Source organism: Marmota monax, unplaced genomic scaffold, assembly GCF_021218885.2.
Source record: "Marmota monax isolate L192 unplaced genomic scaffold, Marmota_monax_Labrador192_F-V1.1 WCK01_AAM20220418_F8-fsc00014, whole genome shotgun sequence".
In the NCBI taxonomy this organism is placed as follows: Eukaryota; Metazoa; Chordata; class Mammalia; order Rodentia; family Sciuridae; genus Marmota; species Marmota monax.
In genome coordinates, this window is record NW_026695222.1 from 16,018,692 (window position 1) to 16,046,550 (window position 27,859).

The following is a 27,859-nucleotide window of genomic DNA, read 5'->3' on the forward strand; positions in this document are numbered from 1 at the left end:
TTAGCATAGCACCCTACTTTCTTCATGAAACTTAGTCAATGTCACTTTATATATTTCCTAGTTAATTTTTCTCTGGTAGAATTTAGTTTATAAATAAAAATTGTTTGTCTTGTTCACTGCTTACCTACTAGGTTGTCTCTGGCACCCAAAGGTGCTTAAATCTTTGTTGACTGAAAGAACAGATGGTTAGAGGGGACAGTTAATGGGCAAAAGCACAGTTCTGGGGCAAGAACTGACAAAGAATTACATTTGTAACAGCACCCTCCCCAAAGATACCAGAAAAGGGAGATTCAACTATCAACCCCTGGGCCTTTGCAGCCAGCTAACTTGGAGTTTAGCTATTTCTCCAATTGTCTGAGAAAAATAAACTAGATTCACAATTGTTGTTAGTCACAAACCTTTTCTTTGAGTGAAAATAATACAATATGTAAAACATAATAGCCAAAATCAGATTTATTACTATAGTTTAGTTTCAAAAAAAAAAAATAAAAAAATCATCCAGTGGTTATGATGAATCTAGGAAAACCTGTCCCAGCAAGGCCAACTTGGAGGTAAAAGGCTGACTAGGGCAGCTGAGAAGTGAGATTTTCTGCTTGCCAACTTTCTTCTCCCTTGTCTGGTCATGGTTTTCAGGTGAGGAGAAGGTTCCTGGCCTTTCTGGGGGTTCCCAGCGCCCTGAATTCATCCTCTTTTTCCGAAATCTTGACCTATTCCGTTTGAGAGAGTAGAATTCTCTCATCAAGTCTTCCACTTCCCACTGCTCCTCCTTCAGCCTCCGGCAGCAGTGCAGGGCAGCAGGGTCAATGGGGTGGGCTTCTGTGTTGAAGATGTAGCCTCCAGCCCCCAGGATGCACTCCCCATAGGGGGTTATCACAGCATCAAAGGTGGAGCCATTGTTGTGGATGAAGTTGGTGGGGTCAAACAGAAGGTAGAGGTATTTCACAGTCTCAGCCAGGAAGAAGGACTCCATGCGGTTGTCTAGTTTGTGGTCTCGAAGATCTTTGATCTGCCACGTGGGAGAAGGAAGCAAGTCAAACAGCATCACAGTTTGGCAGTAAGGGTCATGGGACCCTCTTTAAGAATTCCTACTGGGCCACTAAGCAGCTGAGAGCCTTTACGTGACTCACTTAGCTTTTCCAAGCTGCCCACTCCTCTCACCTGGATTATCACAATAGCTTCCAACTGCTCCCCGCTTCCATCCTTACCCTACAGTATACTTGTATCATGAGTCTTACCTGCGACTCCTCTTTTCATAACCCTCTGCTGATACCTCACTTCATGTAGGTTAAAAACCCAAGCCTTACCATGGCTACCAGGTCCTTCATGTTAGGTATGAGATTTAATAAAAAAAATACTCTTGGTCTGGGGTTGTAGCTCAATGGTAGAGACTTGACTCGCATGTGTGAGGCACTGGGTTCAATCGTTAGCACCACATAAAAATAAATAAAATAAGGATATAGTGTCCATCTACAATTAAAAAAAATATTTAAAAAAAAATACTCTTCCCACTAGGTTTAACTAGCTCCCTTACTTCCTTCAAGTCTGCTCAGATGCTGCCTCCCTGGAAAGGTCTCTCTCCCATGTTCTTACATGACAGAATAATCTCTAATGTCCTATATCCTGCCCTGGCATAATATCTCATTGTTAAAATGTCTCATCATTTACTTAGATCTTCCCTTGCTGGGCATCACCGTGGGTACCAAGTTTTTGCTATTGTCAATAACAAAGAGACTATTTTAGAAAATTTCAACGAGTTTACAGTCATAGATGAGTAAGATGACTTGCTATGAACATATTTTTTTAGCTTCTCAGAATTAGCGATGTATTTAAACAAAACTCTTTTTTTTTTTTTCTTTTTGATACCAGGGATTGAACTTTGGGGCACTCAACCACTGAGCAACATCCCCAGCCCTATTTTGTATTTTTATTTAGAGACAGGGTCTCCCTGAGTTGCTTAGGGCCTTGTTATGTTGCTGGGGCTGGCTTTGAACTCATGATCCTCCTGCCTCAGTTTCCCAAGCTGCTGGGATTACAGGCATGTGTCACTGTGCCTGGCTAAACAAAATTTAATTCTCAGTGGACAACAATCTTACGCAAAAAAACCTGACTCTAGGGATATATGCACCAAGACTTATTTTCTTGCCCTGTTTGACAAGATCAGATGCCTTTTCCCATCATGCACCCTGGAAGACCTCCAAGAGGCTTATTTACATGGAAATAAGGCTAACATTTCTAAGAAAACCCCAATGGGCTTATTTCTGGTTTTTCACAAAACAACACTATGGAAACCAAAACATATCACTGTTTTATTTTCTCCCTAAGCATACGGACCTTCTCTTTCAAAATGGGAATCCACATTTTACTTACAGAATATAATGACATTATAAATTTTGCCAAAAAAATATATACGTGCACTTTTCAATCCTATAGCTTCACACAAACTCTGTATACTTTTCAGGGAATTTTCTCCAGACTATTTTCCTAAACATCTAACTTTATGTGTCTGTAACGATTGTTTGGGTCCTATAAGGATATGTGACCCAGCTCTCAACCTTGACCCTTTTAATCCATTCTCCATACAGCAGTCAGAGCGATAGTTCTAAAATGCCAATCTAATCATGGCCCTGCTCCTACCAAGGCTCCTTCCAAACTGACCCAAATACAAATTCTTTCCCATGGCTCGTGTAAGGTCTGCTGTGATACGGTCCATGTCTTCCTTTGGGACCTTCTATGGACCCACTTTCCACCTTGTTCACTCCACTCTAGCCAACATTGGCCTTAGTGTCTCACAGATATGTTCACTGTTTTACCTACTAAAATGCAAGCTCCATAGGAGTAGGACCTAGTCCTTCTGTATCACTATGACCCTAGGGCCTAGTAAAAGATACCCAATAAGTATCTGTGAGATCAGCAGGCTTGTTTTGTTAAATGGCCCCAGGTTTGGATACAGAGCTATGAGAGTATGGATTTTCCTTCTTAAAGTCCATTTTATAAACTCTCTCAGAAAACTTTCCAGGAAGTCCAGCACAATATTACACTCCTGTAATCCCAGAGACTCAGGAGGCTGACATAGGAGGGTCACAAGTTCAAAGCCAGTCTTAGCAACTTAGTGAGGCCCTAAGCAACTTAGTGAGACTCCTGTCTCAAAATAAAAAATAAAAAGGTCTGGGGATGTGATTAAGCGCCACTGGGTTCAATCCCGAGTAAAAAAAAAAAAGAAAACTTTCCAAGAAACTCACATTACAAAGTAACCTATTCAGACAGGCAAGGATCTCTGGTGCAGAGGGGGTACAGAGGGAATGCCAAGGGCAGAGGGTCAAGGCCTCTGGTGACCAATCTTGGCTCCACCTCTACTAACTGCATGATTATTAGCAAGGCTCTTAGCTCCTCTGTTCACTAGTTTATGTCCATCTTTAAGGTCCCCTCCAGTACTAATGTTCCAGCACTCCCAAAGCTTCACCCTTAAAGAGGCTCTATAGCAGCAAGAGGAAATATTTCCCAATTGTTGGGCTCAGGAAGCACTTACTGTTGCAAATCCGCACTCCACCTTGCTGATTTTTTCAATGGACTCCACAGCATCTCTCCCAAGTTCTAAGAGGGTAGGATCTCCCGTGGCACGATACAGGTACATTGCACTCTCAATGAGCTCTGTAAAGTCCAAAGCAGAACTTCCTCACCCAGTAGCTGAGCAGGCATGGCTTGGGGCCCACTCAGGAAAGGCAGTAGAGGATTACTCCTCTCTCTTTGTATATAAGGCCCCAACTAAGAGCAACATGGGATATCTACTGAGAGCTTATACTCCCAAAGCTGGAAGCTCAGTGGAGACCAGCAAAGGCTGACCATGGGCTCCCATCCACATAGAGAGTCATATATAACCAGAATATAAAAGAGAATGAAAGTATCTTTTTTTTTTTTTTCGTACTGGGGATTGATCTCAGAGGCACTTGACCACTGAGCCACATCCCCAGCCCTATTTTATATTTTTAGAGACAGGGTCTCACTGAGTTGCTTAGTGCCTCCCTTTTTGCAGAGGCTGGCTTTGAACCCACAATCCTCTTGCCTCAGCCTCCCGAGTTGCTGGGATCACAGGCATGCGCCACCATACCTGGCTGAAATTATATCTTGATTAAGCTATTTCTTTCTGTTGCTCACAGCCCAACCTAACCCTAAATTTTAAAAGAAGAGTATGAGCCTGTTATTCTGAGGCCCTTGCTAAGTCAAGACAGATAAAAGGATGAAAATTAAAATATTTAAGCACCAACCTCAACCTACCAAAGATGTAGTCCCTGATTCACTGTGCCCAAGGTGACAGTCTTGCCCTATCCTACCTGACAACAGGAGTGTATGTTCAGACAGGAGCTCTATTTTGAGACAGATATTGGCCAACAAAGGATCCATATGAGAATATTTATTCTAGGGGTTGACGGGGTAGAAACTCAGGAAAATGTGTTTATTGTTTTCAGATACCTGAACAACTATTTTAGAAAAGAAAGATTTTACTTTTCACTGAGGATGGCCTCAGTGGGTAGAAACTATAGCTCAATATGCTTTTCTACTTAGTCACCAATTTTTCTTAGAGGAAAGAACTACTTTTCCTCCTCCACCAATATCTCCCTGATCTTCTCCCTTCCTGTTTCCTCCTGAGCTCATCAGAACTGCCCACTCCCCAGTTCTCTCATACATTTCCCTCCCCGCCACATGGAGACAACTGCTAATCCAATTGCTTATATTCTACAATACGGATAGGGCACACTTACTGGACAATGAACACTCAGACTGAAAAGACAGTGTTCTCATGAGAGGCCTCCCTTCTGCTTCCAGCACCTGGCTGGATCAGGGCCATTCTTGTTTCCTCTTCCTCACACATGGATCTAAGTAACGCTAGCTATTGCTTTACCTTTCTGTACATCACCCAGACAACTCTGGAGAAGGGTAACTGTCTGACACTTAGATTTGGCCTGTATAGGAGGTTAAGGCCTTCAGAGGCCATTAGGCTGGGCTCTGTGCTTCCACATTGGCGATCATAGGTATGCACCAGAGTGCAATGCATTGGCCAGTCTAGTTACAAGGTTCTATCTTATCTCCCATGTGCTATTGTTTTGGGGAAGGAAGGGCGACTGGCCTGAGGCCCTCCTGGATTCCTGGCAGTGGTGCCTTATTTTCCACTGATGCCTTCCTGCCAGCCTGTCCTGCAAATGGAACAGGGTGCGTCTGTATGTAGTGAGCTTCCTGTCCCTGGTGGCAACTAAGAAAAGATTAGATAATAACTTGACAGGGCTACTGCAGGAGGATTTCAATTAGAAGACCTCTCAGATTCCTCTAACCCTAAGATTGCACAAGTTTACATTTTATATTAGGCCCAAACTCTGATAATTTCTTCTATAGGGAATGCTAGATATGATGGATACTTTCTCTTAAAATAATAAATAAATAAATAAATAAAGCCATGGCAACAAATGCATGAGAAACACCAAGGACAGCAACTTCTGAGGATTCCAAAGTGACTGATTTGCCCTTTACAACTGCTGTTTCACTCCTTCTGCACTGTCCCAAGGTCCTACAATAATCACTTTGTTTAGAGGAGGAAGAAACTGGGGCAGAGGAAGGCAGAACGGGAAGAAGCACTAGGAAGTCCTGTTCCATGGCTCAAAGGCAATTCAGGTGGGAAGCACCTAAGATGATGTTAAGGTAACCTGCACTGGGGTGGGAATGACTGTGCTGACTAAGCTTCCTGCCTCTGTCCCCCTTTCCCTCCCTCCTAAGTGTTGACCTTTCCTGTAGTGAATCAGAGGACATTAGAAATGTCAAGAAACTTAAGACAATGTCCAGTGTGTGTGGTCTCTTCCTTGATCCTGAGCTGCCAAATGAGAGTGGGACAAGACTACATGATACTGAGGTCCATCCCAAAGTTTTACCATTCTGTACTATGGAAGCATAATTTGCCCAACCCACTGATTTGGGAAGTTTGCATGGGCTTCTGAAATCCTGATGGCAGAAGCTCCAAAGGAGACAATCTGGCATTTTCCCTCTCACTATTCCCCTAAGCTTGGAAGAGCCCAGGAGAAACTTGGGTTTAGTCCCAGCTTCTGCACTTAGCCTTGGGCAAACCATTTCAGCCTTCTTATGGGTGTCTATACCTGAAAATATGGGGATGAATAATGCCTAGTAGGAAAACCACCCAGAGACGCTGGATCAAATGGGGAAAAAAAAATAGCCTTGCAAAAGTTTGTGAGGGATTAGGGTGTGAGGAACCAGACCTTACCATGGGCCAGAGATCTACTCACCTGGCCGAAGTGGGTAGCCCTCTCGTTTATCCACTGTGTATCCCTGAGGGATGTTGTAGAATTCTGGGAGTCCCCCAAACTGCTTCCATACAGTGTAGTAGTTGAGGAAGGTCCTCATAGCATTGTCAATGTCCCCAATGAGGCTCTGTGGGAGAGACCTAGTGATCAGGTAGGCAAATGCCAGCCTAAGACCCATAGACAAAACTCCACATATAACCAAGCTCAGGGAAAAGACACAGTAAAGTCTTTGGGGCAAAAAAAGCCATCAATCAAACCCTGAGTCTGCTGTTGACTATCGTTGTAGTCCTGAGCTAGACAGTTAACTTTTCTGAGCCTCATCTGTAAGATGTAAAATTCAATACTTACCTCATGCATTGTTGGGAAGAACTGAGATTATGTATTAAGTCCCTGAACCTTCACAGTCAATGTTAGCTACCAGCAGTTTTTATTTTGACAGCTGGTTCAAAATTCTGAAGGAAAAGTTTGGCTGTGCTTTCACCCTCACCCCACAGCCCAACAGATGACCATTCTGATTAGTTTCTTATATAACTTTCCAGAGTTTCTTTATGCAAACATAAGCAAAAAATGAGCATGTTATTTTCCCATCACTAAAAATAGCCTAAATTAGGCATACTATTTTACACCTTCCTTTATTTATTTAACAATGTATCCTGATTTTTTCAGGCAAGTACATAGAGAGTGCCCTCCTCATATCTATACAGTTGCATCATATTCTATTTCTTTTTCTTTTTTCAGATGTTGACACACCTTTATTTTATTCATTTATTTATATGCAATGTTGAGAATCTAATTCAGCACCTCACACATGCTAGGCAAGCACTCTACCACTGAATCACAACCCCAGCTCCTCATATTCTATTTCTTAGACCAAAGTGTAATCATTTCCTTATTAATAGCCATTTGGCTTGGTCCAATCTTTTGCCATGTGCTGTAACAATCAATTGCTGCAATAAATACCTCTGTACATATGTCATTTAAAATATATGCAAAGTGCATCTGTAAGATTAATTTTCAAAACTAGGACTGCTGGGTGAGAAGATATGGGAATTTGTAATTTCCCTAGCTATTGCTAAGTAGCTAATATTACTATGAGTTCACAGAAAAATAGCTGATGTTGACATCTCCCTTGGCTGTTTCATAGATAGAACAAACTTGCCATTTCCCAAATAAATCTTGGTTCCCTCACTTTTCCCCATTTGTCTCCCTACTCCTGCTTCTGTCTCTTCTTACTAAATAGCACCACTGTCTACCCATTACCCTGATCAAAAACTTGGTGGTCATCTTGGGCTCCTCCCTCCTTCCTCACATCCATTCCTCAGTAGCTCTTGCTAATTCCATCTCCAAAACATTGAGACTTGCCCTTATCTCCAGAGCTATCACCTGGTCACAGCATCTCACACTGAATGGGATGAACTCAAAGGCCTCCTCCCTGATCCCACCACTGCCCCTCCTTAATCCAGGCTCACCAAAATAGTCAAGAATAACCATCAGGGCTTCCCCTAGGCTTAGCATAAAGCCAAGATACCTCCCTAGGGCCCTCAAGGTCCTGCACAATCTGGTCACTGCTGACCTTCCAGTGACTAAACTTTTCTTCCCTGGACTGTGGCCATATTGCATTTTTGTTTCTGATAAACACCCAACTCTTTCCTACCTTGTGACCTTTACACATGACCTTTCCTTGTCCTGGAACGTCATGCCCCAACCTGATTTCTTTGCTCTTCAAGTATGAACTTAAGCATCTTTGCTTCAGAGGCACCTATCTAAAGCACATCCCTGTCAGGGATGGTATCCTCTACCTCAGCTTCTTTTTTGTTTCCTACATTGTAAGGTATTACTGTATGTGTGTTTAATTTTTTCTTTGTGTCTACCCCTCACAAACTTCACAAGGACATGGCTGAAAGACAGTAGGCATTCAAATATTTGCTAAGTAAAGCCAGGCACAGTGGTGTATTCCTATAGTCCCAGGTATTGGGGAGGCTGAGATGAGGCGAACATTTCAGCCTAGGAGTTCATGGCCAGCTTGGACAACATAGCAATCCTATCTCATTTTTTAAAACATTGCTAAATATAACAAATTTAACATCTTTAAACTACTTTTTTTTCATTTTGTGAAACATTTATTGCCAGCTACTATTTTATCCCCACATACTCCCCATAAAAAATGTAGTCAAGCAAAGGCATTGTGTTGTGTCCATCTACACTTAAAAAATAAATAAATATTAAAAAAAAAGAATCACAGTTTAGCAGTATGAATATTTAACAGTAAAGGCCAACATTATATACAAGTATAATGCATCCATTCAAAATATATGAATAATAAATCACAGTCTATCTATTCAATGGAATATTTACCGCTGTTTAAAAAATAAAGTAAAACTGATTCATACGTATCAATAAAAAATGATCTACAAGATATAAGTACCAAAGAATATAACATGTTTCTATCTATTTAAAGAAAAAGGGGGATATAAATGTACACATATTGATGTCTATGGATTTCTGGAAGGATTCATAGAAAACAGAACAGGGGTAGTGGGGTAAGGGCTCAACATTTACTTTTCACCATATTCCCTTGTGTGCTTTTCAAATTACTACCATTTATTGCATTATTATCTTTCTTAAATAAAAAAAAAAATCAAATCCACCTAGACTATAAACCACTTTGGTACAGGTAATATCTTGGCATACCTAGTGGGTAGATTCAATGCCCTTCCAGCAGCAACTCTATCAGACTGTCAAGAACAACCATGATCAGGCCCACTATCAAGGAAAGATACCTGACAGAACTGCCCACTGGAGAAATGGCTGTTACTGGCTTGGAAAGACACTGCCTACATGACTGTAGCCGGTAAGACATGCAACCTTGAAGTTCAGTTCCTGGCACCTTCATGCTCCCCTTGGAAAATTCAGCTTGGCAGAATTGTGTACCTCTGTAATTCACTCTAGGTTTCTATTTCATCCCCACACACTCCCCATAAAAAATGTAGTCAAGCAACCTAAGGAGCACATTTAATATGTATCAAATGAGCTTGCTTTGTCATTCTACAGAAAAATGACCACCATCTTTGACCATTCCTACCTGAAGACCAGGCCAGTAGGCCTCCAAGGACTGGAAGACCGGCATGGACACAGTTCCCTTGTACATCTGCACCCACAGGTACCAGTCATCGAAGCGGGTGTAATTCCGAATGGCTTTGTTATACTCTGCACCACAGAAAATGGGTGATTAGGAAGACAAAAGGCAGTCTAGACAACGGAAGTGTGGACTTACACTTGGAGAGATCATATGATGGCTTAGCCTCAATGGGGACAAAGATGCAGTAAGGCAAACAGACTAGAAAGAAGCACAGATTCTAGAGTCAAATATCCAGGCTCAAATTCCAGGTCTGGCTTTACCACATGCTAGTTGTGACCTTGGGCAAACTTTTGCTGCTTAGCCTCAGTTTTACTATCTGTTAAAACTGGGAAAGAAATGTTACAAACATTGTAGGATTTTCCAGTCATTTATTCACTAAAATATTAAGTACCTACTAGGTGTGCAGTGGTAAACAAGACAAAGTCCAGCTCACATGGAGCTGACATCCAGTGGGAAATTGAACTTTTACTCCTTCCCTAGATTGTAAATCCATAAGCCCTAGGACTTTGTTTTGTTCACTGTAGAATCCCCAACACTAAGAGGGTGCACAATAAATATGCACAACAAATATTATCTAAATGAACAAAGTGCCAAATACATATGCAAATATATGAGATAACCTAAAAGACTGATGTAAGGATTAAGTGAAATAGACACGTTCAAAGCATGACACTGTGCTTGGCACATTAATGGTACCCAATAAATACTTGCTGAACAAATGAACAGTAGCTATAGTAGTTATTACTAGGTGCCCAAGAATTCCCCAAGATCATTATTATTAGTGACTAAGGACCTGGAAGGTAAATGCACTTATTCAGCAGGGAATCATCTCTTAACTTGTCTTATGCAAAGGTCTGGGGGAAACAAAGATGAAAAAGGCATGGGCTCTGTACTGAACAGACTTGTAATTGTTGATGAAAGCTAACTACAGGAAAGATGCTTAAGTCTTTGTATTCTGAGAAAGGGTCAAACTGTTTCATGGGCAAGGTGATATTTAAGCTGGGCTTTGAAGGGTGAATAGAATTTGGAGATATGAGGATAGGAAAAGTATCCAGGCCAAGGAAACAGTATGTATAATGGCCAGGGGATAAGACATCTGGGACATGTATAGAGAACAGCATGGTTCTTGTAAGTAGGCATAAGGAATCAGGCATGGTGTAACCCCAGCAGCTCAGGAGGCTGAGGCAGGAGGATCATGAGTTCAAAGCCAGCCTCAGCAACTTAGTGAGGCCCTAATGAAATATAAAAAAGGGCTGGGGATATGGCTCAGTAGTTAAGCACCCCTGGTTTCAATCCCTGAGACAAAAAAAGAAAGAGAGACAGAGAGAGACAGAGACAGAGACAAACAGAGAGAGAGAGAAAGAGAGAGAGAGAAAGCAAGCAGGCAGGCACGAGCAGGTGCACCAGGCAGCAAGTGGAAGGTCTAAGTCCACAGTGCCTTCAAGTGCACACTCAGGCATTCTGAATTGATTTTGTAGGCACTTGGGAATAATTAATTGAAAGTTTACAAATAAACCACACATCAATAGGAAAAGACAGGAAAAAGCCCTCTTACCCTGCCCCTTTTACCTAGGAACATGGCCATGAGCTTCTTATCCTGAAGCAGGATGGCTCCTTTCACCAGGTACTCAAAGTAGGAATCCACACCAGCCCCGATGCCTGCGTCCTGGGCCACCCATTTGCCAGTGAGCACATCAATGTGGTTGCCAACCTGGGAGAGAAACACATGGTTCCAAGGGAGGACCTAACACCAAAGAAGGCTATATCTACTCCTGAGTGCCCAGTGAGACGCAAGGTGGGCACCTCAGCACTTCTTGGAGACACAGAGGTTATAGGGGAAGGCGACAAAGCTGAAACATGGCCAGACGTCCTGCACATCTGGACAGTGGAGAGACATCTCATGCACATTTATGAGGATGTAATTATATACACTGGGCAAAAATTAAAAGGAAAAATAATTTGGAGTGTTTATGCCCTGCCCAGAGTGAGTGAGAGATGAGAACTTGCTGTTCTCACAATCTGTGTCAGACTTCAGAGCACGTGGCCTTTGATTCCAGTGTCTAAAGACATGACACATTCTTCATATATTTCCATAAATTAACTCAGGAAGAAAAGGAACTGGATAGCTGGAGGACAGGGGTCAGAGGGAACTTTATCAATGTCACTGGGTACTTTTATTGGATCCTTTGAATTTTTTTTTCTGGGTACCGGGGATTGAACTCAGGAGCACTCAACCTCTGAGCCACATCCCTAGCCCTATTTTATATTTTATTAGAGACAGGGTCGCACTGAGTTGTTTAGCGCCTCAGTAAATTTCTGAGGCTGGCTTTGAACTCACAATCCTCTTGCCTGAACCTCTAGAGCTGCTTGGGATTACAGGCCTGCACCATGGTACCTGGCTGGATCCTTTGAATTTTGAGCCATGTAACTGTAAAATATTTTTAAAATAAATATTAAAAGATTTAAAGGAAGAAATGTGTTTTTCATATAACTCAGATGCTCCTGGAAGTAATAACTTTATCAGATATTCAATTAAAAAGAAATTACTATGTATTCCGCGTTTGGGTCCTCCTGGGGCAGACCCTCAGAAAGGGAGAATGAAAACAGTTGATATGATGTGAGTCCCTGAAAATATCAGCAGAGAAGGAAAGAAAGAGCAAGGGAGTCAGGAAAGGGGATGCAGCCCATAAGGGCTGAAGGATGGAGCAAGTTTCCTCATGGGAACTGGAGCTCAGTCCTTCTGGGGAGCTCTGGGATTCAGTGTAGAGCATGTATGTGCCTTGGAGTGATCTCACCCAAAGGCAGGAGGGGGTGGAATGGAATGTTTATCCACAAACTTCCATCAGTAGCAGTCACTGGTTGAGAACTGCTCCAGGGTAGCATTAAGTTCCGGTACTTTCAGCCAAGGCAAGCAAAGCAGGCTCCAAGCACCAGTAAAGGCCCGCCAGCAAAGGGACATGGGTGATGGCTGCGTGAAGACAGGTCAATGTGCACAGAAATAAAAAGAATTCACTATGGTCCCAGGGCTGGAGAAATGCTACCTGTGTTAGACTAAGGCAGTTACTCCAGTCTCCAGAATGGTACCTTCCTAAGGGATTTGTGAAGTTTAGTCAAATAAACTCCATTTTTCAAGCTGACTTAGCATCAAACTTTTCATAACTTATACTTTAATCACTTTCAAATACAGTCTTTAGAAATCACAATGACTCAGCAAAGCAGACACTAATACATTAACTTGCTGAAGTAACTGAGGACCAGAAAGGTTAAACGACTTGCTCAGGGTCACAGAGTTTCAATTTAGCAAGGCCAGGGCTTGAATCTAGTTCTGTCTAAATCCAGTGTTATTTCTTGGATAGCTTTGGCTCAATTATTGTTAGGTTCACTAGAATATCCTGTTAAGGAGCTGAAAACTACGTTAGTAGTCATCTGATCCAAAGTGTGTTAAATTTCCCTGTGTTAAGTGGAATTGGAGGGGAAAGGGAAGTCCTGGGGTCAAATAATTTGAGAAATGTGAAGTCAAATCAGTTACTTTACCCCTGGATTCCATAATCTTCATTCTGCTCATGTTCATTATTACTTTCCCAAAAGAGGGTACCATATTTAAGAATCACATAAAGGAAGAATCACATAAAGAATCATATTTAAGAATCATGTAAAGGAAGAAATGTGTTTTTCTTATAACTGGTCAACTTAATTGAACAGGAACCTTTTAAAAAAATTTTTAACAGAGCAATCATTCAATATTTCTTAACATTGGTATTCTAAGAAACACAATTTTACAAATATAGATAGACACTAAAAATAAGAGCTAGATGAGCTGATGATCTATGACCACTAATTAAGCCAGGGGCATGAAGCATATGGCTCCCTAGAAATCAGAGAAGTTCAAAGGCTTAAGCTTAACACAGCCCCTGCTCCCAGGCAGAAGATATGCTTTCAGGCTGTCTTCCCTTCTGAGCCACAATATGAATGGCAGTTTTGGTCTACTTTTGATGTCCTAAGCCCAAGTCCTGGGCCATTCCCAGGGTTACTCTACTTTTCCTCTGACTTGACTATAACTTGTTGCTCAGAGACCTTGTAAACGGAGGGGTAGGGGGTCTTAAATTGGCAGACTTGACTCACAAAGGAAGGGCAGCAGCAGACCTACCAGCCCGATATCTGACCGGCTCTCCCAGAGGCGCATCAGGGCTACTCTGGCCACATCTTCAAACACAGGGTCACCAGTGAGGCTGCTCAGGGTGGCAAATTCCACAATGAAGGTCCCGATCCCTGCTGTACAGGTGACAGGGGTCTCTCCAGGGTTCACGCCATGCAGCAGGTTCACCGTTCCATAGGGCATGCCAGTGGGGGTCTGAAAGGCTAAATAATCAGATTTGTGACTCAGACAAGAGCAAGTAGGTAGGGATGGTTTTGATACAGGCCTGAAGCTTGAGACCTCAGCCTGCACTTCCTTCTTTTTCTCGCAGGTGATCTGCTAGCGTATGAATGGGAGAAGGACAAATGTCACAACTGAGGGGCCCTTAGCAGCCACTTACCCCAGATGCTGTCAAACACTGTTCTGCCCCAACCCCGGGGCTCCTGCCTGTGATGCGGGCATGGAGTAAACTGTGCTCACGCTGCCACACTCCACATATCTCACTTCAGCTACAGCAGATCTACTTTTACTTTATTTATTTATTTTTTCCACTGTGTATTCCAAGGCCAGGCAGGTAACTCAGTGTAAAACAGGCAAGGTTTAAGCTATAGAGAATAGTGGGGCTTGTGTCACATGGACAAGAGCATGCCCCAATAGAAGCCACTCATAAACTTTTTAAAACACCACTCTGACCAAATGAAACAGGGTCAGTAGGGTCAGTAGATGCTAAGAAGTCCCAAAGGGACCAGTTTGAGATTCCTGCTTAAATAAAAAATTTAGGGACAAAATTATTTTTTAAAAAAAGAAAGAACCGGCTGTGGTAGCACACACCCATAATCCCTGTGACTCAGGAGGCTGAGGCAGGATGATCACAAGTTTAAGGCCAGCCTTGGCAATTCAGTGAGACCCTATCCCAAATTTAAAAATAAAAGGGGATAGAGATATAGCTCAGTGGCAAAGCATCCCTGTGTTCAATCCTCAATCCTCAAAAACAGAAACATAAAACCCACTGATAGAGTCTGACCCTCAAATTTACAGGTGGGGAAAATCACACCTGTAAAGAAGTGATTCAGCCAAAGATCACACGGAAAATCAAACAGAGCTGGGCTGGGAATGCCTGCCCAGACTTCCCCAACAGCTCCAGCCCAATGCTCTGCCCACCCCACCCTGTGCCTTCTGATTCAAGGCAAGAACTTGAAAACCAGCCCAAGGCAGAGATTTCCTCTCCAGGCCAGAAGGTCAAACAACTTCAGAGCAACAGCCTTGGGTCACCAAACTGTGAACAAAGTTGACAGGGTCCAGCAACTTTGTTATAGACAAGAAACTTGTTTTCTGGCAGGCACAAGCAGCAAGCAGGGAGAATGAGAGTCACAAGCAAAAAGGACCCAAAGAAATATTTTAGAAAAGGAAGGAAGTATTAAAAAGAAAGTAACAAAACCCTTCTTCTTGAGTTGAAGTGTAGATATAGCAGTGCTTTCTTTATAATTACTCAATTTTTTTAATAGGTATATTTCTCAATGCAAAAATTTTTAAATGACAAGGGAAAAAAAGGCAACAAGGCAGCTTTCTCTAGGGATGAATCACACAGGACATGATGTTTGCGAGGAGACACTCCGGCGGTGAGCCATGGGCCACGAGTGAGACGCAAATCCAGCTCACCCTCTCAAGCATGAGAGGCAAGCAACTGTTGCAAGCAAGGGACAAATGAGACGGCCTAGGAGCTGGCGGAAAGGACACTGTGATGTGTTTGGGTGTGAACAGTCCTTAGACTTCTACTACGCCCAGAAAGGAACACAGCGTCCAGCTGACACTGCCGAGCCCAGTGTGGCTGCCCCACTGGACCCAAACACTGAGGCTTGGCCTGCAGCCCTGGACACAGCATAGCCACAAAACAAATCCCTCTCGTTTTAGTGTTTAAGGTTCTCCAAGCACTTTCTGCCATCTGATCTCATTTTGGCCTCCCCGAAATCCAGTGTGGTAGGGAGGCAAGAATGATGACTTCCAGACAGAGGGGAAACTGTACCATGGAGAGGAAGGACAGCCTGGTCAAACTGTTAGCTGGCAGAGCCCATCTAGAACCCATGGCTTCTAATGCTCAGACCATGACTCTTACCCAGAACTCTGTTATTTCAGAAGCATATGGGCCTGGAAAGGGGTGAAAGGGCTGGCTCAAAATAAGGGTTAAAAACCATTTATCAGCCAGGCTGGCCTTAAGCCCATGCCTGCAGACTGTAATGAGGTCAGATCATCCATCCTGAGCCAGAACCCCAGCAAGCCCTTAAAACACTCAGAAAGCTCCTGATTTCTACGGTAGATGCTCAGGAGTAGGGATATAGAGTATTTGAGTAAAAAAAAAAACACTAGGACACGAATCAGCATTACCACTCTCATCTCCAACAAGGGAAGTGGGGTGTACTGGACTTCATGTCTCCCCCATCGCTGTGTGGTCTTACCTGGGAGGAGTTTTCGGGCTGCCTCCTCGGCCATTCTCAAGAGAGGTCCAGAACAGGGCCATCCGGCCTCCACTTCCACCCCAGCCTTCTTGGACAATAGATGAGCAGACAGGAGTCCTCCTACCACTATAGACGGCACAAAATGCAAGTGTTACAGGACAGAGGACAACTCTTTCTCTTGTGCGAATTAAACCTCACCACTCTGCTGGGGTGAGTCAGATAAAAGGTCCCCACATAAAGTTGTGATCTGAAAGATGTGTGTAAGGATGAATTAAAAATAGACCCTACATACTTTTCCTAGTTACATAGGAAAATTAGATGCCTCGAATCTTGGTGCCAAGTAAAAGAAAGGGGAAATTTTTAAAGAAAAACAAAACAAAACATAAAAACCCCAGTGAAATCTGGTACTCATAGTTTTACAATTTGAAGTCACACTAACTGGATAGTCTAGAAGGAATTAGGGCCACCTAGTCAATGAGTCTATCCTCTAGTCCCACATGTGAAGTTTACAGTTTCTTCTCTTGATGGGTCATGGAAACAAGGGTCATCTTTTGAAGTTCCTACTATGTACCAAGAACAGTGTACTGTCATCCCTTCTTCAGATGAAGATATTAAGATTCAGATAGGCAAAGTGACTTTGCCTAGGCCACCCATCTAGTAGGATATAAGGCCATGTCTGCCTGATTCCAAAGTCTAAGCTCATTCTACTTTGTCATTCAGTCTCCCAACTGCCTGTTACACCTAGCACAATGAGAAAAAAGTATTTATTATCTTCACTTATCTATTAATTCATTAATTTATCTATTTTGATTTATTATGCAATATTTAGGACTCACGAAAAGACACAAAGGTCTTTTGTGTCTAGAAATATGGCTAAATAGATATAATGAATGACCCTCTGACTAAGCTCTGACATTGAGCTTCAGTCTTCCCCTCCTGACAGAAGGAGAACGGAAGACAAAGGCAGGACCTGGCCAAAGTGGGAGTCAGATAAAAGGTCCCCACATATAGTTGTGATCTGAAAGATGTGTGTAAGGATGAATTAAAAATAGACCCTGCATACCTTTCCTAGTTATACAGGAAAATTAGATGCCTCAAATCTTGGTGCCAAATAAAAGAAAGGGGAAATTTTTAAAGAAAAAACAAACAAACATAAAAACCCCAGTGAAATCTGGTACTCATAGTTTTACAATTTGAAGTCGCACTAACTGGACAGTCTAGAAAACTTCAAACCTTTAGCATAATGTGAGTTTTGGTAGGTAGTGACTCCAGCCAAATGGGAGAAATCAACAAAAACTATATCTGGAAGAACCCACATTCATCCCAGGCCTCTAAGAATCCTACAAATAAAGTCTAGGAAATGAACATAGAATGAAATGTAATAAATCAAACTTAAAAATCACAAAATATATAAAGCATTATAAATAACAGCCAGAAGAAATGACAGCAGAACAAGACCCACCAACACTTCATATATTGGAATTATCAAACATAAAACACAAAATAATTGCATGCAATATACTTAAAGAAATAAAGGAGGTTGGAAGACATAAATACACAAATACTAAAAATGACCATTTTATATTTTTAAAAGGACCAAGGTAGGGGAAAGAGGTGTAAAAAAGATGGTGGAATGAGATGGACATCATTACCCTAAGTACATGTATGAATATACAAATGGTGTGAATATACTTTGTATGCAATCAGAGATATGAAATATTGTGCTCTATATGTATAATATGAATTGTGATGCATTCTGCTGTCATATATAACACATTGGAATAAAGAAATTTGTTTTAAAAGGACCTAAAAATATAATAATTGGATTAAAAATCACAGGTTAGGTTTAATGGCAGATACTATATAGCTAAAGAGAAAATTAGTGGACTTGAAGACAGACCAAAAAAATTATCCAAAATGCAATATGAAGATACACAATGTTGCCAGATGTGGTAATTTATGCCCTTAATCCCAATGACTAAGGAGACTGAGGCAAGAGGATCACAAGTTTGACCAAAAAAAAAAAAAAAAGACAAAATGTTCCCTAAAACATAAAAAGGGACTTGGAAAATATAGTAAAGTATATCTAGTAGGAGTTTCTAAAAAAGATGGAGAGAAAAGGGGAGGGGCATTATTTGAAGAGAAAATAGTTAAAAATAGTTTAAAAATTTCTCAAAGAAACAACAGCAATTCTCAGACTCAAAAATCCCAACAAAGATGATAAAAAGAAATTCACATTTATTTACATCATGCTAACATTGCAAAACACCTAAGAAATAAAAGCTCTTTAAAAGCAACCAGAGTCCATATCATATAGATAAAATATGGGTGATAGGTTTGTCATTTCATTGTACTATTTTCTCTACTTTTTATCTATATTTGAAGGTTTTCAAAATTTAAAAAAAATTAAGAAGGGGGAAGTGAAAGTGAAAAAAGAAAAACAGATTATCTAAAACAAAATAATGAGTAGTACTGACAGGTTATTTCTTGATGATGATGAAATCAGGAAAAATGGCTTCAAAGTGCTAAGAGAAAATAACCAGCAAAAATATCCCCTAAAGACCAAACAAAGGCAGGGAAATAAAGCCATTTTAATGTATACAGTAGGTGATAAAGTTTGCCAAGGACATGGCTGCACTAATGGGAATTCTAAAGAAAGAATGTTAGAAGATAAGGGATCACAGATGTTAAGTCCTAAGATTTGAGAAGGAAAGATGGTGAAAACAGTGATGAACATATGAGAAATCAACTGTAGAGAACAACAATAACAATATTCAGAGGGTTTAAAACAAAGAACTAGGGGCTGGGGATGTGGCTCAAGCGGTAGCGCGCTCGCCTGGAATGCGTGCGGCCCGGGTTCGATCCTCAGCACCACATACAAACAAAGATGTTGTGTCCGCCGAAAACTAAAAAAATAAATATTAAAAAAAAAAAAAATTCTCTCTTAAAAAAAAAAAAAAAAACCCAAAGGACTAAAATATGTAACTATATAGAACAAAGGTCAGGGTGTCCTCAGAATCAGGTTTTATATTATTCTGGGGGAGAACAAAGAGTTTCATTAACTTTATATTTTACCAAGTTATGATTTTTATATTTGCTAGGAACATTATTTAAAAAGTTAGATGTTATGCATAATTTCTAAATTAGTATAAGAAAAAATGGAATGGGGGGAAGTCAATCTATAGAAGGCATGAAAAAGGAGAGAAAAAAAGGAACAGAGAAGATGGGGCAAATAGCACATTCTAGAAAAATGAGTACCAATGCATCAAAAAATACAATAAATGTAAATGGATAAAATTCTTGGGTTAAAAGACTGTTAGAATGGATAAACAAACAAAATATATTATGCTGTTTACAAAAAAATGTATCTAATCCTAAAACTACAGAAAGATTGATAGTAAAAGGATATAAAAAGGTACACCAGGCAAATGTCAACCAAAAAAATGTTGGATGATCTTCATTTACAGATGACAAATTGGGCTAAGAAGTTGTAAGATGCAGCAATAAGCAGAGTATCAAACTCAGCTCTGATTCTTACACCAGGATTTTATACCAGGCAGTCCCATACTTTCTTCTCTTTTTAAAACTTTTATGTATCATATGCACTGCTTCATTGCAGAAAATATACCAAATAAGGAGGAAAAAAAACATAATTCTGTCATCCAGAGGTGATAGCTGTTAAACTAGTAGTTTGGAAGGTCACAGTAGATAAGGGCTGCAGTAGCCTGGCAAGAATCACTGGATGTCTACTTAAAATACTGATTCTAGCACCCAACCCAGAGATCCCAATTCATTAAGTTTAGGTGGGTTCTAGACATGTGAACTTTTTAAAAGGTCCCAAATGGTTTTTATGGGAAGCCAAATTTGGAAATAAATGTCCTTGACATGCACTATCCCATACAATTGTCACTAACCACATGTGACTAAAGATATTTAAGTTCATTAAAAGTAAATGAAATTGAGCCGGGGCAGTGGTGCACACCTGTACTCTCAGTGACTCAGGAGGCTGAGGCAGGAGGATTGCAAGTTCCAAGCCAGCCTCAGCAAAAGCGAGGCCTTAAGCAACTCGGTGAGGCCCTGTCTCTAAATAAAATACAAAATAGGGGCTAGGGATGTGGCTCAGTGGTTGAGTGCCCCTGAGTTCAATCCCTGGTACCATAAAAAAAAATTAAAAATTCAAAAAATTAAATGAAATTGAAAACTCAATTTCTCAGTTGCAATAGATACATTTCAAATACACAAAGCCCAGTGGTTAGTGGCTACTGTATCAGAAAACACAGATAGAAAACATCTCCATTGGGCTGGGGTTGTAGCTCAGTGGTAGAGCGCCAGCTTAGCATGTGTGAGGCACTGGGTTCAATTCTCAGCACCACATATAAATAAATAAAAAAATAAAGGCCCATCATCAACTAAAAAAATAATTTTTAAAAAAGAAAACATTACTATCAGCACAGGAAGTTCTATTTGACAGAAAATAAGCTCTAAGAAAGGCAGGGATTACTTTTTTTTTTTTTTTTTTTGGTATTAGGGATTGAACCCAGAGGTGATTCGCCACTGAGATACATCCCCAACCCTTTTTATTTATTTTAAGGTAGGGTCTCACTAAGTTGCTTAGGGCCTTACTAAATTGCTGAGACTGGCCTTGAACTTCTGATCTTCCCATCTCAGCCTCCTGAGTTGCTGGGATTATGGCATGCGCCACTAAGCCTGGACATAGTACCAAATCAAAGTTACATACATGATTCTGGTCTATTTCCTTCTAGTCTTTTCTCCATTTGCTGCTCATTTTCATGTATGAAACTAAAGAGGGATTCCAAAACATTCTCTACATACAAACTACCACCCTCCAGGAGGCAGAAGAGCTCTATCAGTCACTGGTTTTGGCCAAGTGTCCTGGCCAGGTGGATCCTAAAGATCCTACTTACCACCTCTTGGTTTACATAGAGGCAACTCCATACTCTCTTCTCTTCCAAAGACCCTGAAAGGCAGCCCTCACCTCGAATGTTGGTTTCAAACACGGAGGCATTCACGTCTATATCAAAGTCCACATTGTCCTGGAGCACTTCAACCACTCTTTGAAATTCGGAGACATTCCCCAAAATCTGGAAGGAAACAGAAACTTGATCATGAGACTCTCTCAGGTATGAAGGCATTGAAGATGCTAGATTCAGAATTTGGGATCTTTTTCCCTCCCTCCCTCTCTTTCTTTCTTTCATTTTTGGTACCAGGGATTAAACCCAGGGGTGCTTAACCACTGAGCCATACCCCCAGTCCTTTATATTTTTTATTTTGAGACAGAATCTCGCTAAGTTGCTAAGGGCATTGCTAAGTTGCTGAGGCTGGTCTCAAACTTGTGATCCTTCTACCTCAGCCTCTCAACCTGCTGGAATTAAAGGCACGTGTCACCAGACCTAGCCAAAATTTGGGATCTTATGCTGGTGTGGCCCTTGCTTATTCAATTAAGACCTCCAGTTTCTGTCCTAAGTCTGGTGACAGAGTAAAGAACAATGAGAGCTAGAAATCACCCAGAAATCTAATATTGAGAGACCAGTTAAGTAAATTCCCAGGTACCAATTCAAGAGCCATTAGATATCCACTTAAATAGATACAACATAAAGAATGCAGATTTAGCAAGGAAGCCTTAGCCTGACAACTGCAGTATGCATCTGTTTTGAACCCTCTCTTGTCACATGCAACCTCGAGGAAAACATTACAGGTTGGTCCCCAAACTTCTCTACCTCCGGAGAAGTTGAAACTCAAGATGCTCACTTTCTCAGCCTCCTTTGCCACTAGAGGTGACTATACTATCCAGTCAGTTCTGACCCTTACAGAGTCCACTGGGGGCATCTTTGAGAAAGCTTGTTTTCTTAATAATAATAGGCAGTCACAGCTGGCATGGCTCTCACTCTGCCTCTGTCTTGAAAGCAGAGATTTCTGGAGACATGGCAGCTAGAGTCCATCCTGAGGCACAGAGTATGAGAATGAAAGCCAATAAATGAATGATGGTAAAGTGGAAAGCTATAGAGAGCCTGGATCTCTAACAATATAGTTGGGTGGCTGACCCAATGCTAGAAATTGCCCCCAGACTTCCTTTTACTTCTTTCTTTAACCCAACAGCCAAATGCAATCTTGGAACCTTTTATTCTGATAACAATATCCTGATTTTCCCTTAAAGAATTACTCCTGGGGCTGGGGATGTGGCTCAAGTGGTAGCACGCTCGCCTGGCATGCACGGGGCCCTAGGTTGATCCTCAGCACCACATAAAAATAAAATAAAGAAAACTAAAAAATAAATATTAAAAAACTAAAAAATAAATATTAAAAAAGTCTCTCTCTCTCTCTCTCTCTCTCTCTTAAAAAAAAAAAAAAAGATTACTCCTCTCCCACAGTCACTCCTGTGGTGTGGGAGAGACTGACCCCATGTCCCCAGCTGTGGAGTGGGTAGGTACCTGACTTGGGCCAGCCACATCACCATATCCCTTAGCAAGGCGATTGGTTCAGTGACCGAAGGTGATCTAAACCAGCTGAATAAACTCTCAGTCCCTAGAATTCATGGGAGAGGGTTCTTTCCACACAGTTTCCTAACTGAGTGGGATGTGAGTGGAGCTATCCTGCCAGCTTACAGAGAACCTGGAAACACAACAGCAAAGAAGGCAGAGATGAGAGATGGAAAAAGAGACTCCTAATGACATCATTTTCATGTCTGGGTCCACCTGGGTCTGAGGCCAGGGTGTATCTGGACTTTACAGTTTAAATCAGTCTGAATCGGGTTTCTGTCACTTGCAAACAAAACACTCCTGACCATCCCAGCATTCAAGATCGTCTGTGATTTGGACCCAGCCTTCTTTCTGATCACATCTCTCACAGCTCATCTTCATATAGCCTGCCTTATCTACTTCAGTAAAACTGTACCAACTGTTTCTCGACTTCTTGACTTCAGACATGCTGTTCCCTCTGCAAAAAATCACTTGCTTCTATATCATCCCATTTCTAAGTCCAACCTATCTCTACTTGTCTAAATGTCTTTAGGAAGTCTTTAATTCCTCCTCTAACTTCTCCTTCCTTTAAAAGATCCCAAGCACTTTATCCACCCAACTCTTAGGGCATCTATTTATTTACACATGAATAAAATATTTGCATGGGCAAAAGAGTCATTCATTCCTGAATCTCCCCACAGCGTCAAACACAGCTCATGATGCAATTACTTGACAAATGTTTGTCATATTGCAGTCAGTGATCTCAAGGCAGAAATCTCACCACTTCCTGCCTTCTACTTAAGAAATTCCATGAGCTTACCCTTGCTCTCAAATTAAAGATCAAAATCCTTAACACGGTGAAGAAAACTTTGCACCCTCTGGTCTCCATCTGTCCCTCCAGCTTCACTTTATTTCCTCCTTTTCCTCTCCACACCTCAGCCCTACTAGCCTTCCTTCAATTCACTGTACTTGCCATGCTCTCTCCTGCCACAAGGCCTTTGCACAGAGTATTCCCTCCATCTAGAACACTCTTCCTCTCCCACTCCCCCAGCCAATACCTGCTCCTGCTTCACATCTCAACCAAGTGTCATCTCACTTGCTCAGGGAAGTTCTCCCAACCACCTCAATCTAGGTCATGTTATTTTGTTATGATCACTCATAGAACTGTGCACCTTTCCTATAGAACACTCACCTTAATTTGTAATTATACATTCTTTAAAGGTATTCTTTGATTTTTTTGTTTCCCTTGCTAACATCACAAACACTAGGGACACAGGGGCTATGTGTGTTTAACATCACCAGGATAACTCCAGAGTTCAGCACTGTGCTGGGTACACCACTGGCCCTCAGTAAATAGTTCATAAATGGATAAGCACATAAATTAACATTAAGTGAAAAAATAAGTTAAATTACATCTATGTAGAGTTCACAATCACATAAATACTCAGTATATAAAAATAAGAAAGGTGACAGAGAACCAGAAATAATGATATAGGGGGAAAATTATTAAATCCTTTTTTGTGGCCTTTTTATTTTTTATTTTTTTGTTACTAGGGATTGAACTCAAGGCATTTTACTATTGAGCTACATCCCCAGTTCTTTTTACTCTTTTGAGGCAGGGTCTCGTTAAGTTGTGTAAGGCTGGGCTGGGGTTGTGACTCAGAGGTAGAGTGCTCGCCTAGCATGCGTGAGTACTTTACATGAATTACCTTGGTTAATCCTTTAAACATCTCATGAGGTAAGCACTTTTACTCCTTACAGAGGTAGAGTGCTCACCTAATGTGAGGGCTGTCAGCAAGTGTGAGGCACTGGGTTTGATCCTCAACACCACATAAAGTAAAATAAAGACATTGTGTCCACCTATAACTAAAAACTAAATATTAAAAAAAAAAAGTTGTTTAGGGCTTTGCTACATTGCTGAGGCTGGCCTCGAACTTGGAATCCTCCAGCCTCAGCCTCCTGAGCTGCTGGGATTATAGGCATGTGCCATCACACCTGGCTTCTTGTAGCCTTTTGAAAGGAAGAGATAGTCAAATCTTGGAGTTATAAAGAATCAAGACCTAGCTCTGCTTTTCAATAGTTGAATATCCTGCGCAAGTCATTTTACTTTTTTTTTAACGATATCTTTATTTTATTTTATATGGTGTTGAGGATCAAACCCAGTGCCTCATACTTGCTGACAGCCCTCATATTAGGTGAGCACTCTACCTCTGTAAGGAGTAAAAGTGCTTATCTCATGAGGTGTTGAAAGGATTAACCAAGGTAATTCATGTAAGGTACTCAGCATAAGCCCTACACATAGCACAGTAACTAGTTTCTGTTATTACCTTACTATCATTGGACATGGCTGATGAATGTAAACTTCTAAAAACAAGCAGAATGTCAAGGTCTTGTATTCCTCACAGAGTTATACAAGCCTATCATAGGCCCCTATACATCATAGACCCTCTATAAATGTTTGGTAAATAAATGAACCTGAATAAATTGGAACTCATTCCCTCCATTCTACGTGTGTAGCCAGAGTCTGATAACTCAGAATCAGAAATGAACAGTCCAGGAGAGGAAGTCACTTTTTACCAACAGCCAAAAGAGGAAGGAAATTGGTTGTGCAATGGCGAAGAGGAACACAAATAGACAAGATACTTACCAGCAAGGTGTCCAGAGCATCAATTAATGTCAGAGAAAAACTGTAAAAGGCCAGAAGGAAAGAAATTCAAACACAGATATCTGGCTGTCCCAGAACAGATCCCCCCAAACTGAGTCATGGTGGTACCTCTGCCTATCTCACTTACAACAGGGAAAATTGCTAGGATCCTCAATCTTCTGAATGCATGAAAGAACGTGCTGACATAGCTCAACTGTAATTAAACATCTCCAATATTTTCTGACATTCTTGACTACAATGGGGAGGCAGTATAGGATTGCACCTGAAACCACAGGGTTTTCAGCAATTCTGCATCTAGGAGTTCCCCTCACCCTGGCCCCAGTGTACATAGGTGTTTAAGAATGTTCATGACAGTACTGTTTAGCACAGTGAAAGGCCAGAGAGAACTCAAGGTCCACCAGTTGAAGAGTGATGAATTAAACTATGGTACAGGGGCTGGGGGAATGGTTCAGTTGGTAGAGTGCTTGTCTCGCAAGCACAAGGCCCTGGGTTCAATCCCCACCACCAAAAATAAATAAATAAACAAACAAACAAACTGTGGTACAAACAGTACAAAAGTATGAAGTTATCAAAAAGATAAACTAGGAGGTCTATGTGCCAATAAAAAGATACTCAGTGTTGTTAAATAAAAAAGACAATGTACACAACTAGTGTTATAGTATGATTCCATCTGCATTTCAAAATGATGTACTAATAAAAAGCAGATTAGCTGTTGTTGGGGTCAGTGATAGTAGAGGGATTAACTACAAAGGGACACAAGGTAACTTTCTGGGATGACAGCAGCATTCTGTATCTTGACTGTGATGGTGGTTACTACACACTTAAAATGGAGGTGTCCTATTACATGGAAAATACACCATTCAAAAGTTAATTGTAGGGACCAGGACTTTAGCTCAGTGGTAAAGTGCTTGCCTCACATGTGTGAGGCACTGGGTTCGATCCTCAGCACCCCATGAAAATAAATAAAGACATTGTGTGTTCATCTATAACTAAATATTTTTTAAAGCTAATTCTAAAAAGATACACATGTACACATAAACCAAGAATATTTCTGGAAGGATATACAGGAAAGAAACTGTGGTTGGAGTTCTAAAGTATGAGAGATATTTATTGTTTATGATTTCGTACTTCTTGAATTACTCATTCGTTTGTATTTTCTATGTTCCAACTAAAAAGTGAAAATCAGCACAATTTCTGAGTTTATTAACTTCTCTAGTCCTTAGCATAGGAGGGGATGTTATCATTTATAAGTATTTGTAAAACAGGATAACAGCATCTAACTCCTAGGAGTATTAAGAGAATTAAATAAGATGACACAGTAAAATGCTTAGCACAGTGTTCGATCAATGTCAGCTTCAGTTAATGCAACAATTCCTCATTCAGCAAGGAACAAGACAGAGAATTCCAGCTCTCAATAGATTTTTATTCTAGTGGAAATGATAAAGACAGACGAGTAGACAAGTGAAAATGACAGTATCAGAGCAGTGCTACAAAGAAAATAGGTGATTTGTAAGAATGTCTTGAACTGGGAGTGGTTAGGGAAGCTGATGTTAAGGAGGTGACATATGGAGCTACACTATCAATGACAAGAAACAGTGATATGAGGAAAATGGGAAAGTATGTTTCAGTTATTAGAGAGCATCAAATACAGAGGCTGTTAAGTTTTGAGAGACCCACATCCTTTTCTAGACCTGTTTGTCCACCTATAATAAGGGGTTGGGTTTTTTGACTCTTAGAACCCTTCTCCAATATCCTATGACTCCAGAAATTTGCCAGAGTCCTCGAGTCCTCGTAGCTGGTGCCTGCTACCGCTCAGGCTGGGTCCACAGGTCAGGCCTGGCCTGCTGGGGCTAATCCAGGACGTTTCTGCGCTGCTAGAGGTGCTGGTCTGCATTGTGGGGAGTGCAGCCCGGCTGGGAGCTTTCAAGAACCGGTGAAGAGATCATGAAGCCACCAGACCCAGCTGACCCGCCCGCAGGGGACCGGGACTGTCAAACCACGGCCGCCCCCGTGCCCCTCCGCTGGCACTACCTGCCCCAGGTGTCGTGTCCGTCACAGGTGAGAGGTCGCAGCTCGTCGTAGGGAAAGGCATTTTCCAGGTAACTGTCGTAGGCGTGGTAGAACATGGCCTTGACTCGCTCCCTGGTGGCGGGGACCAGAAATAAGGTAGTGGGGTTGGAACAAAAAAGGCGAGAAAAGGGACAAGAAATAGGGCAGGAAGTGGAAATCACTAGCTGATTTCTACCGAAGGCCCACCTAGAGGACCCAAGCAAGTCAGGGTAGGGGTCCTGGGATGGAAGGAACGGGAAGGGACACAGTGCGCGCTTCCCATTCCCCTACTATGGAAGGCGAGATCCTGGCCCCCCTCACCTGTAGTGAGCGGAGTCGGGCACAGTGCCGTCGGGGCCTGGCGCACCATAGTGCAGGGGCAGCAGCGTGCACAGGAGGCCAAGCGGGATGAGCAGCCGGAAAGGCATAGAGCTCCTGTCCTGTCAGTGCCGCCGCAGCAGCTGCAGCCACCGCCACCAGCTCATCCTAGGAGCTGCTTCTGGCGCTTCCGGGTATCAGCGCCACTACGCCTGCGCGCTGGGAAATCAGCCACTCATTTCCGAACTACAAGCCCCAGAATGCAATGGTGGCGGAACCTAGGCAAAGAGCATCTTGGGATATATAGTCTCTGAAGCAGAAA

The 27,859-nt window shown here is 41.7% G+C and overlaps 1 protein-coding gene across 1 annotated transcript; it reads right to left on the reverse strand.

The window, feature by feature from the left end:
- Nucleotides 1–435: 435 nt before the first annotated feature.
- Edem2 (ER degradation enhancing alpha-mannosidase like protein 2) lies at nucleotides 436–27,736 on the reverse strand. Its single transcript, XM_046433520.2, has 11 exons — nucleotides 27,541–27,736; nucleotides 27,202–27,312; nucleotides 25,153–25,192; nucleotides 21,026–21,131; nucleotides 16,030–16,155; nucleotides 13,589–13,800; nucleotides 11,011–11,152; nucleotides 9,385–9,509; nucleotides 6,285–6,429; nucleotides 3,527–3,648; nucleotides 436–1,006 (listed from the first exon to the last, which is right to left on the reverse strand). Exons 1-11 carry the CDS (start codon nucleotides 27,645–27,647, stop codon nucleotides 506–508), a joined length of 1,737 nt encoding a protein of 578 aa, XP_046289476.1. The 5' UTR covers nucleotides 27,648–27,736; the 3' UTR covers nucleotides 436–505.
- Between the last annotated feature and the right edge of the window lie 123 nt (nucleotides 27,737–27,859).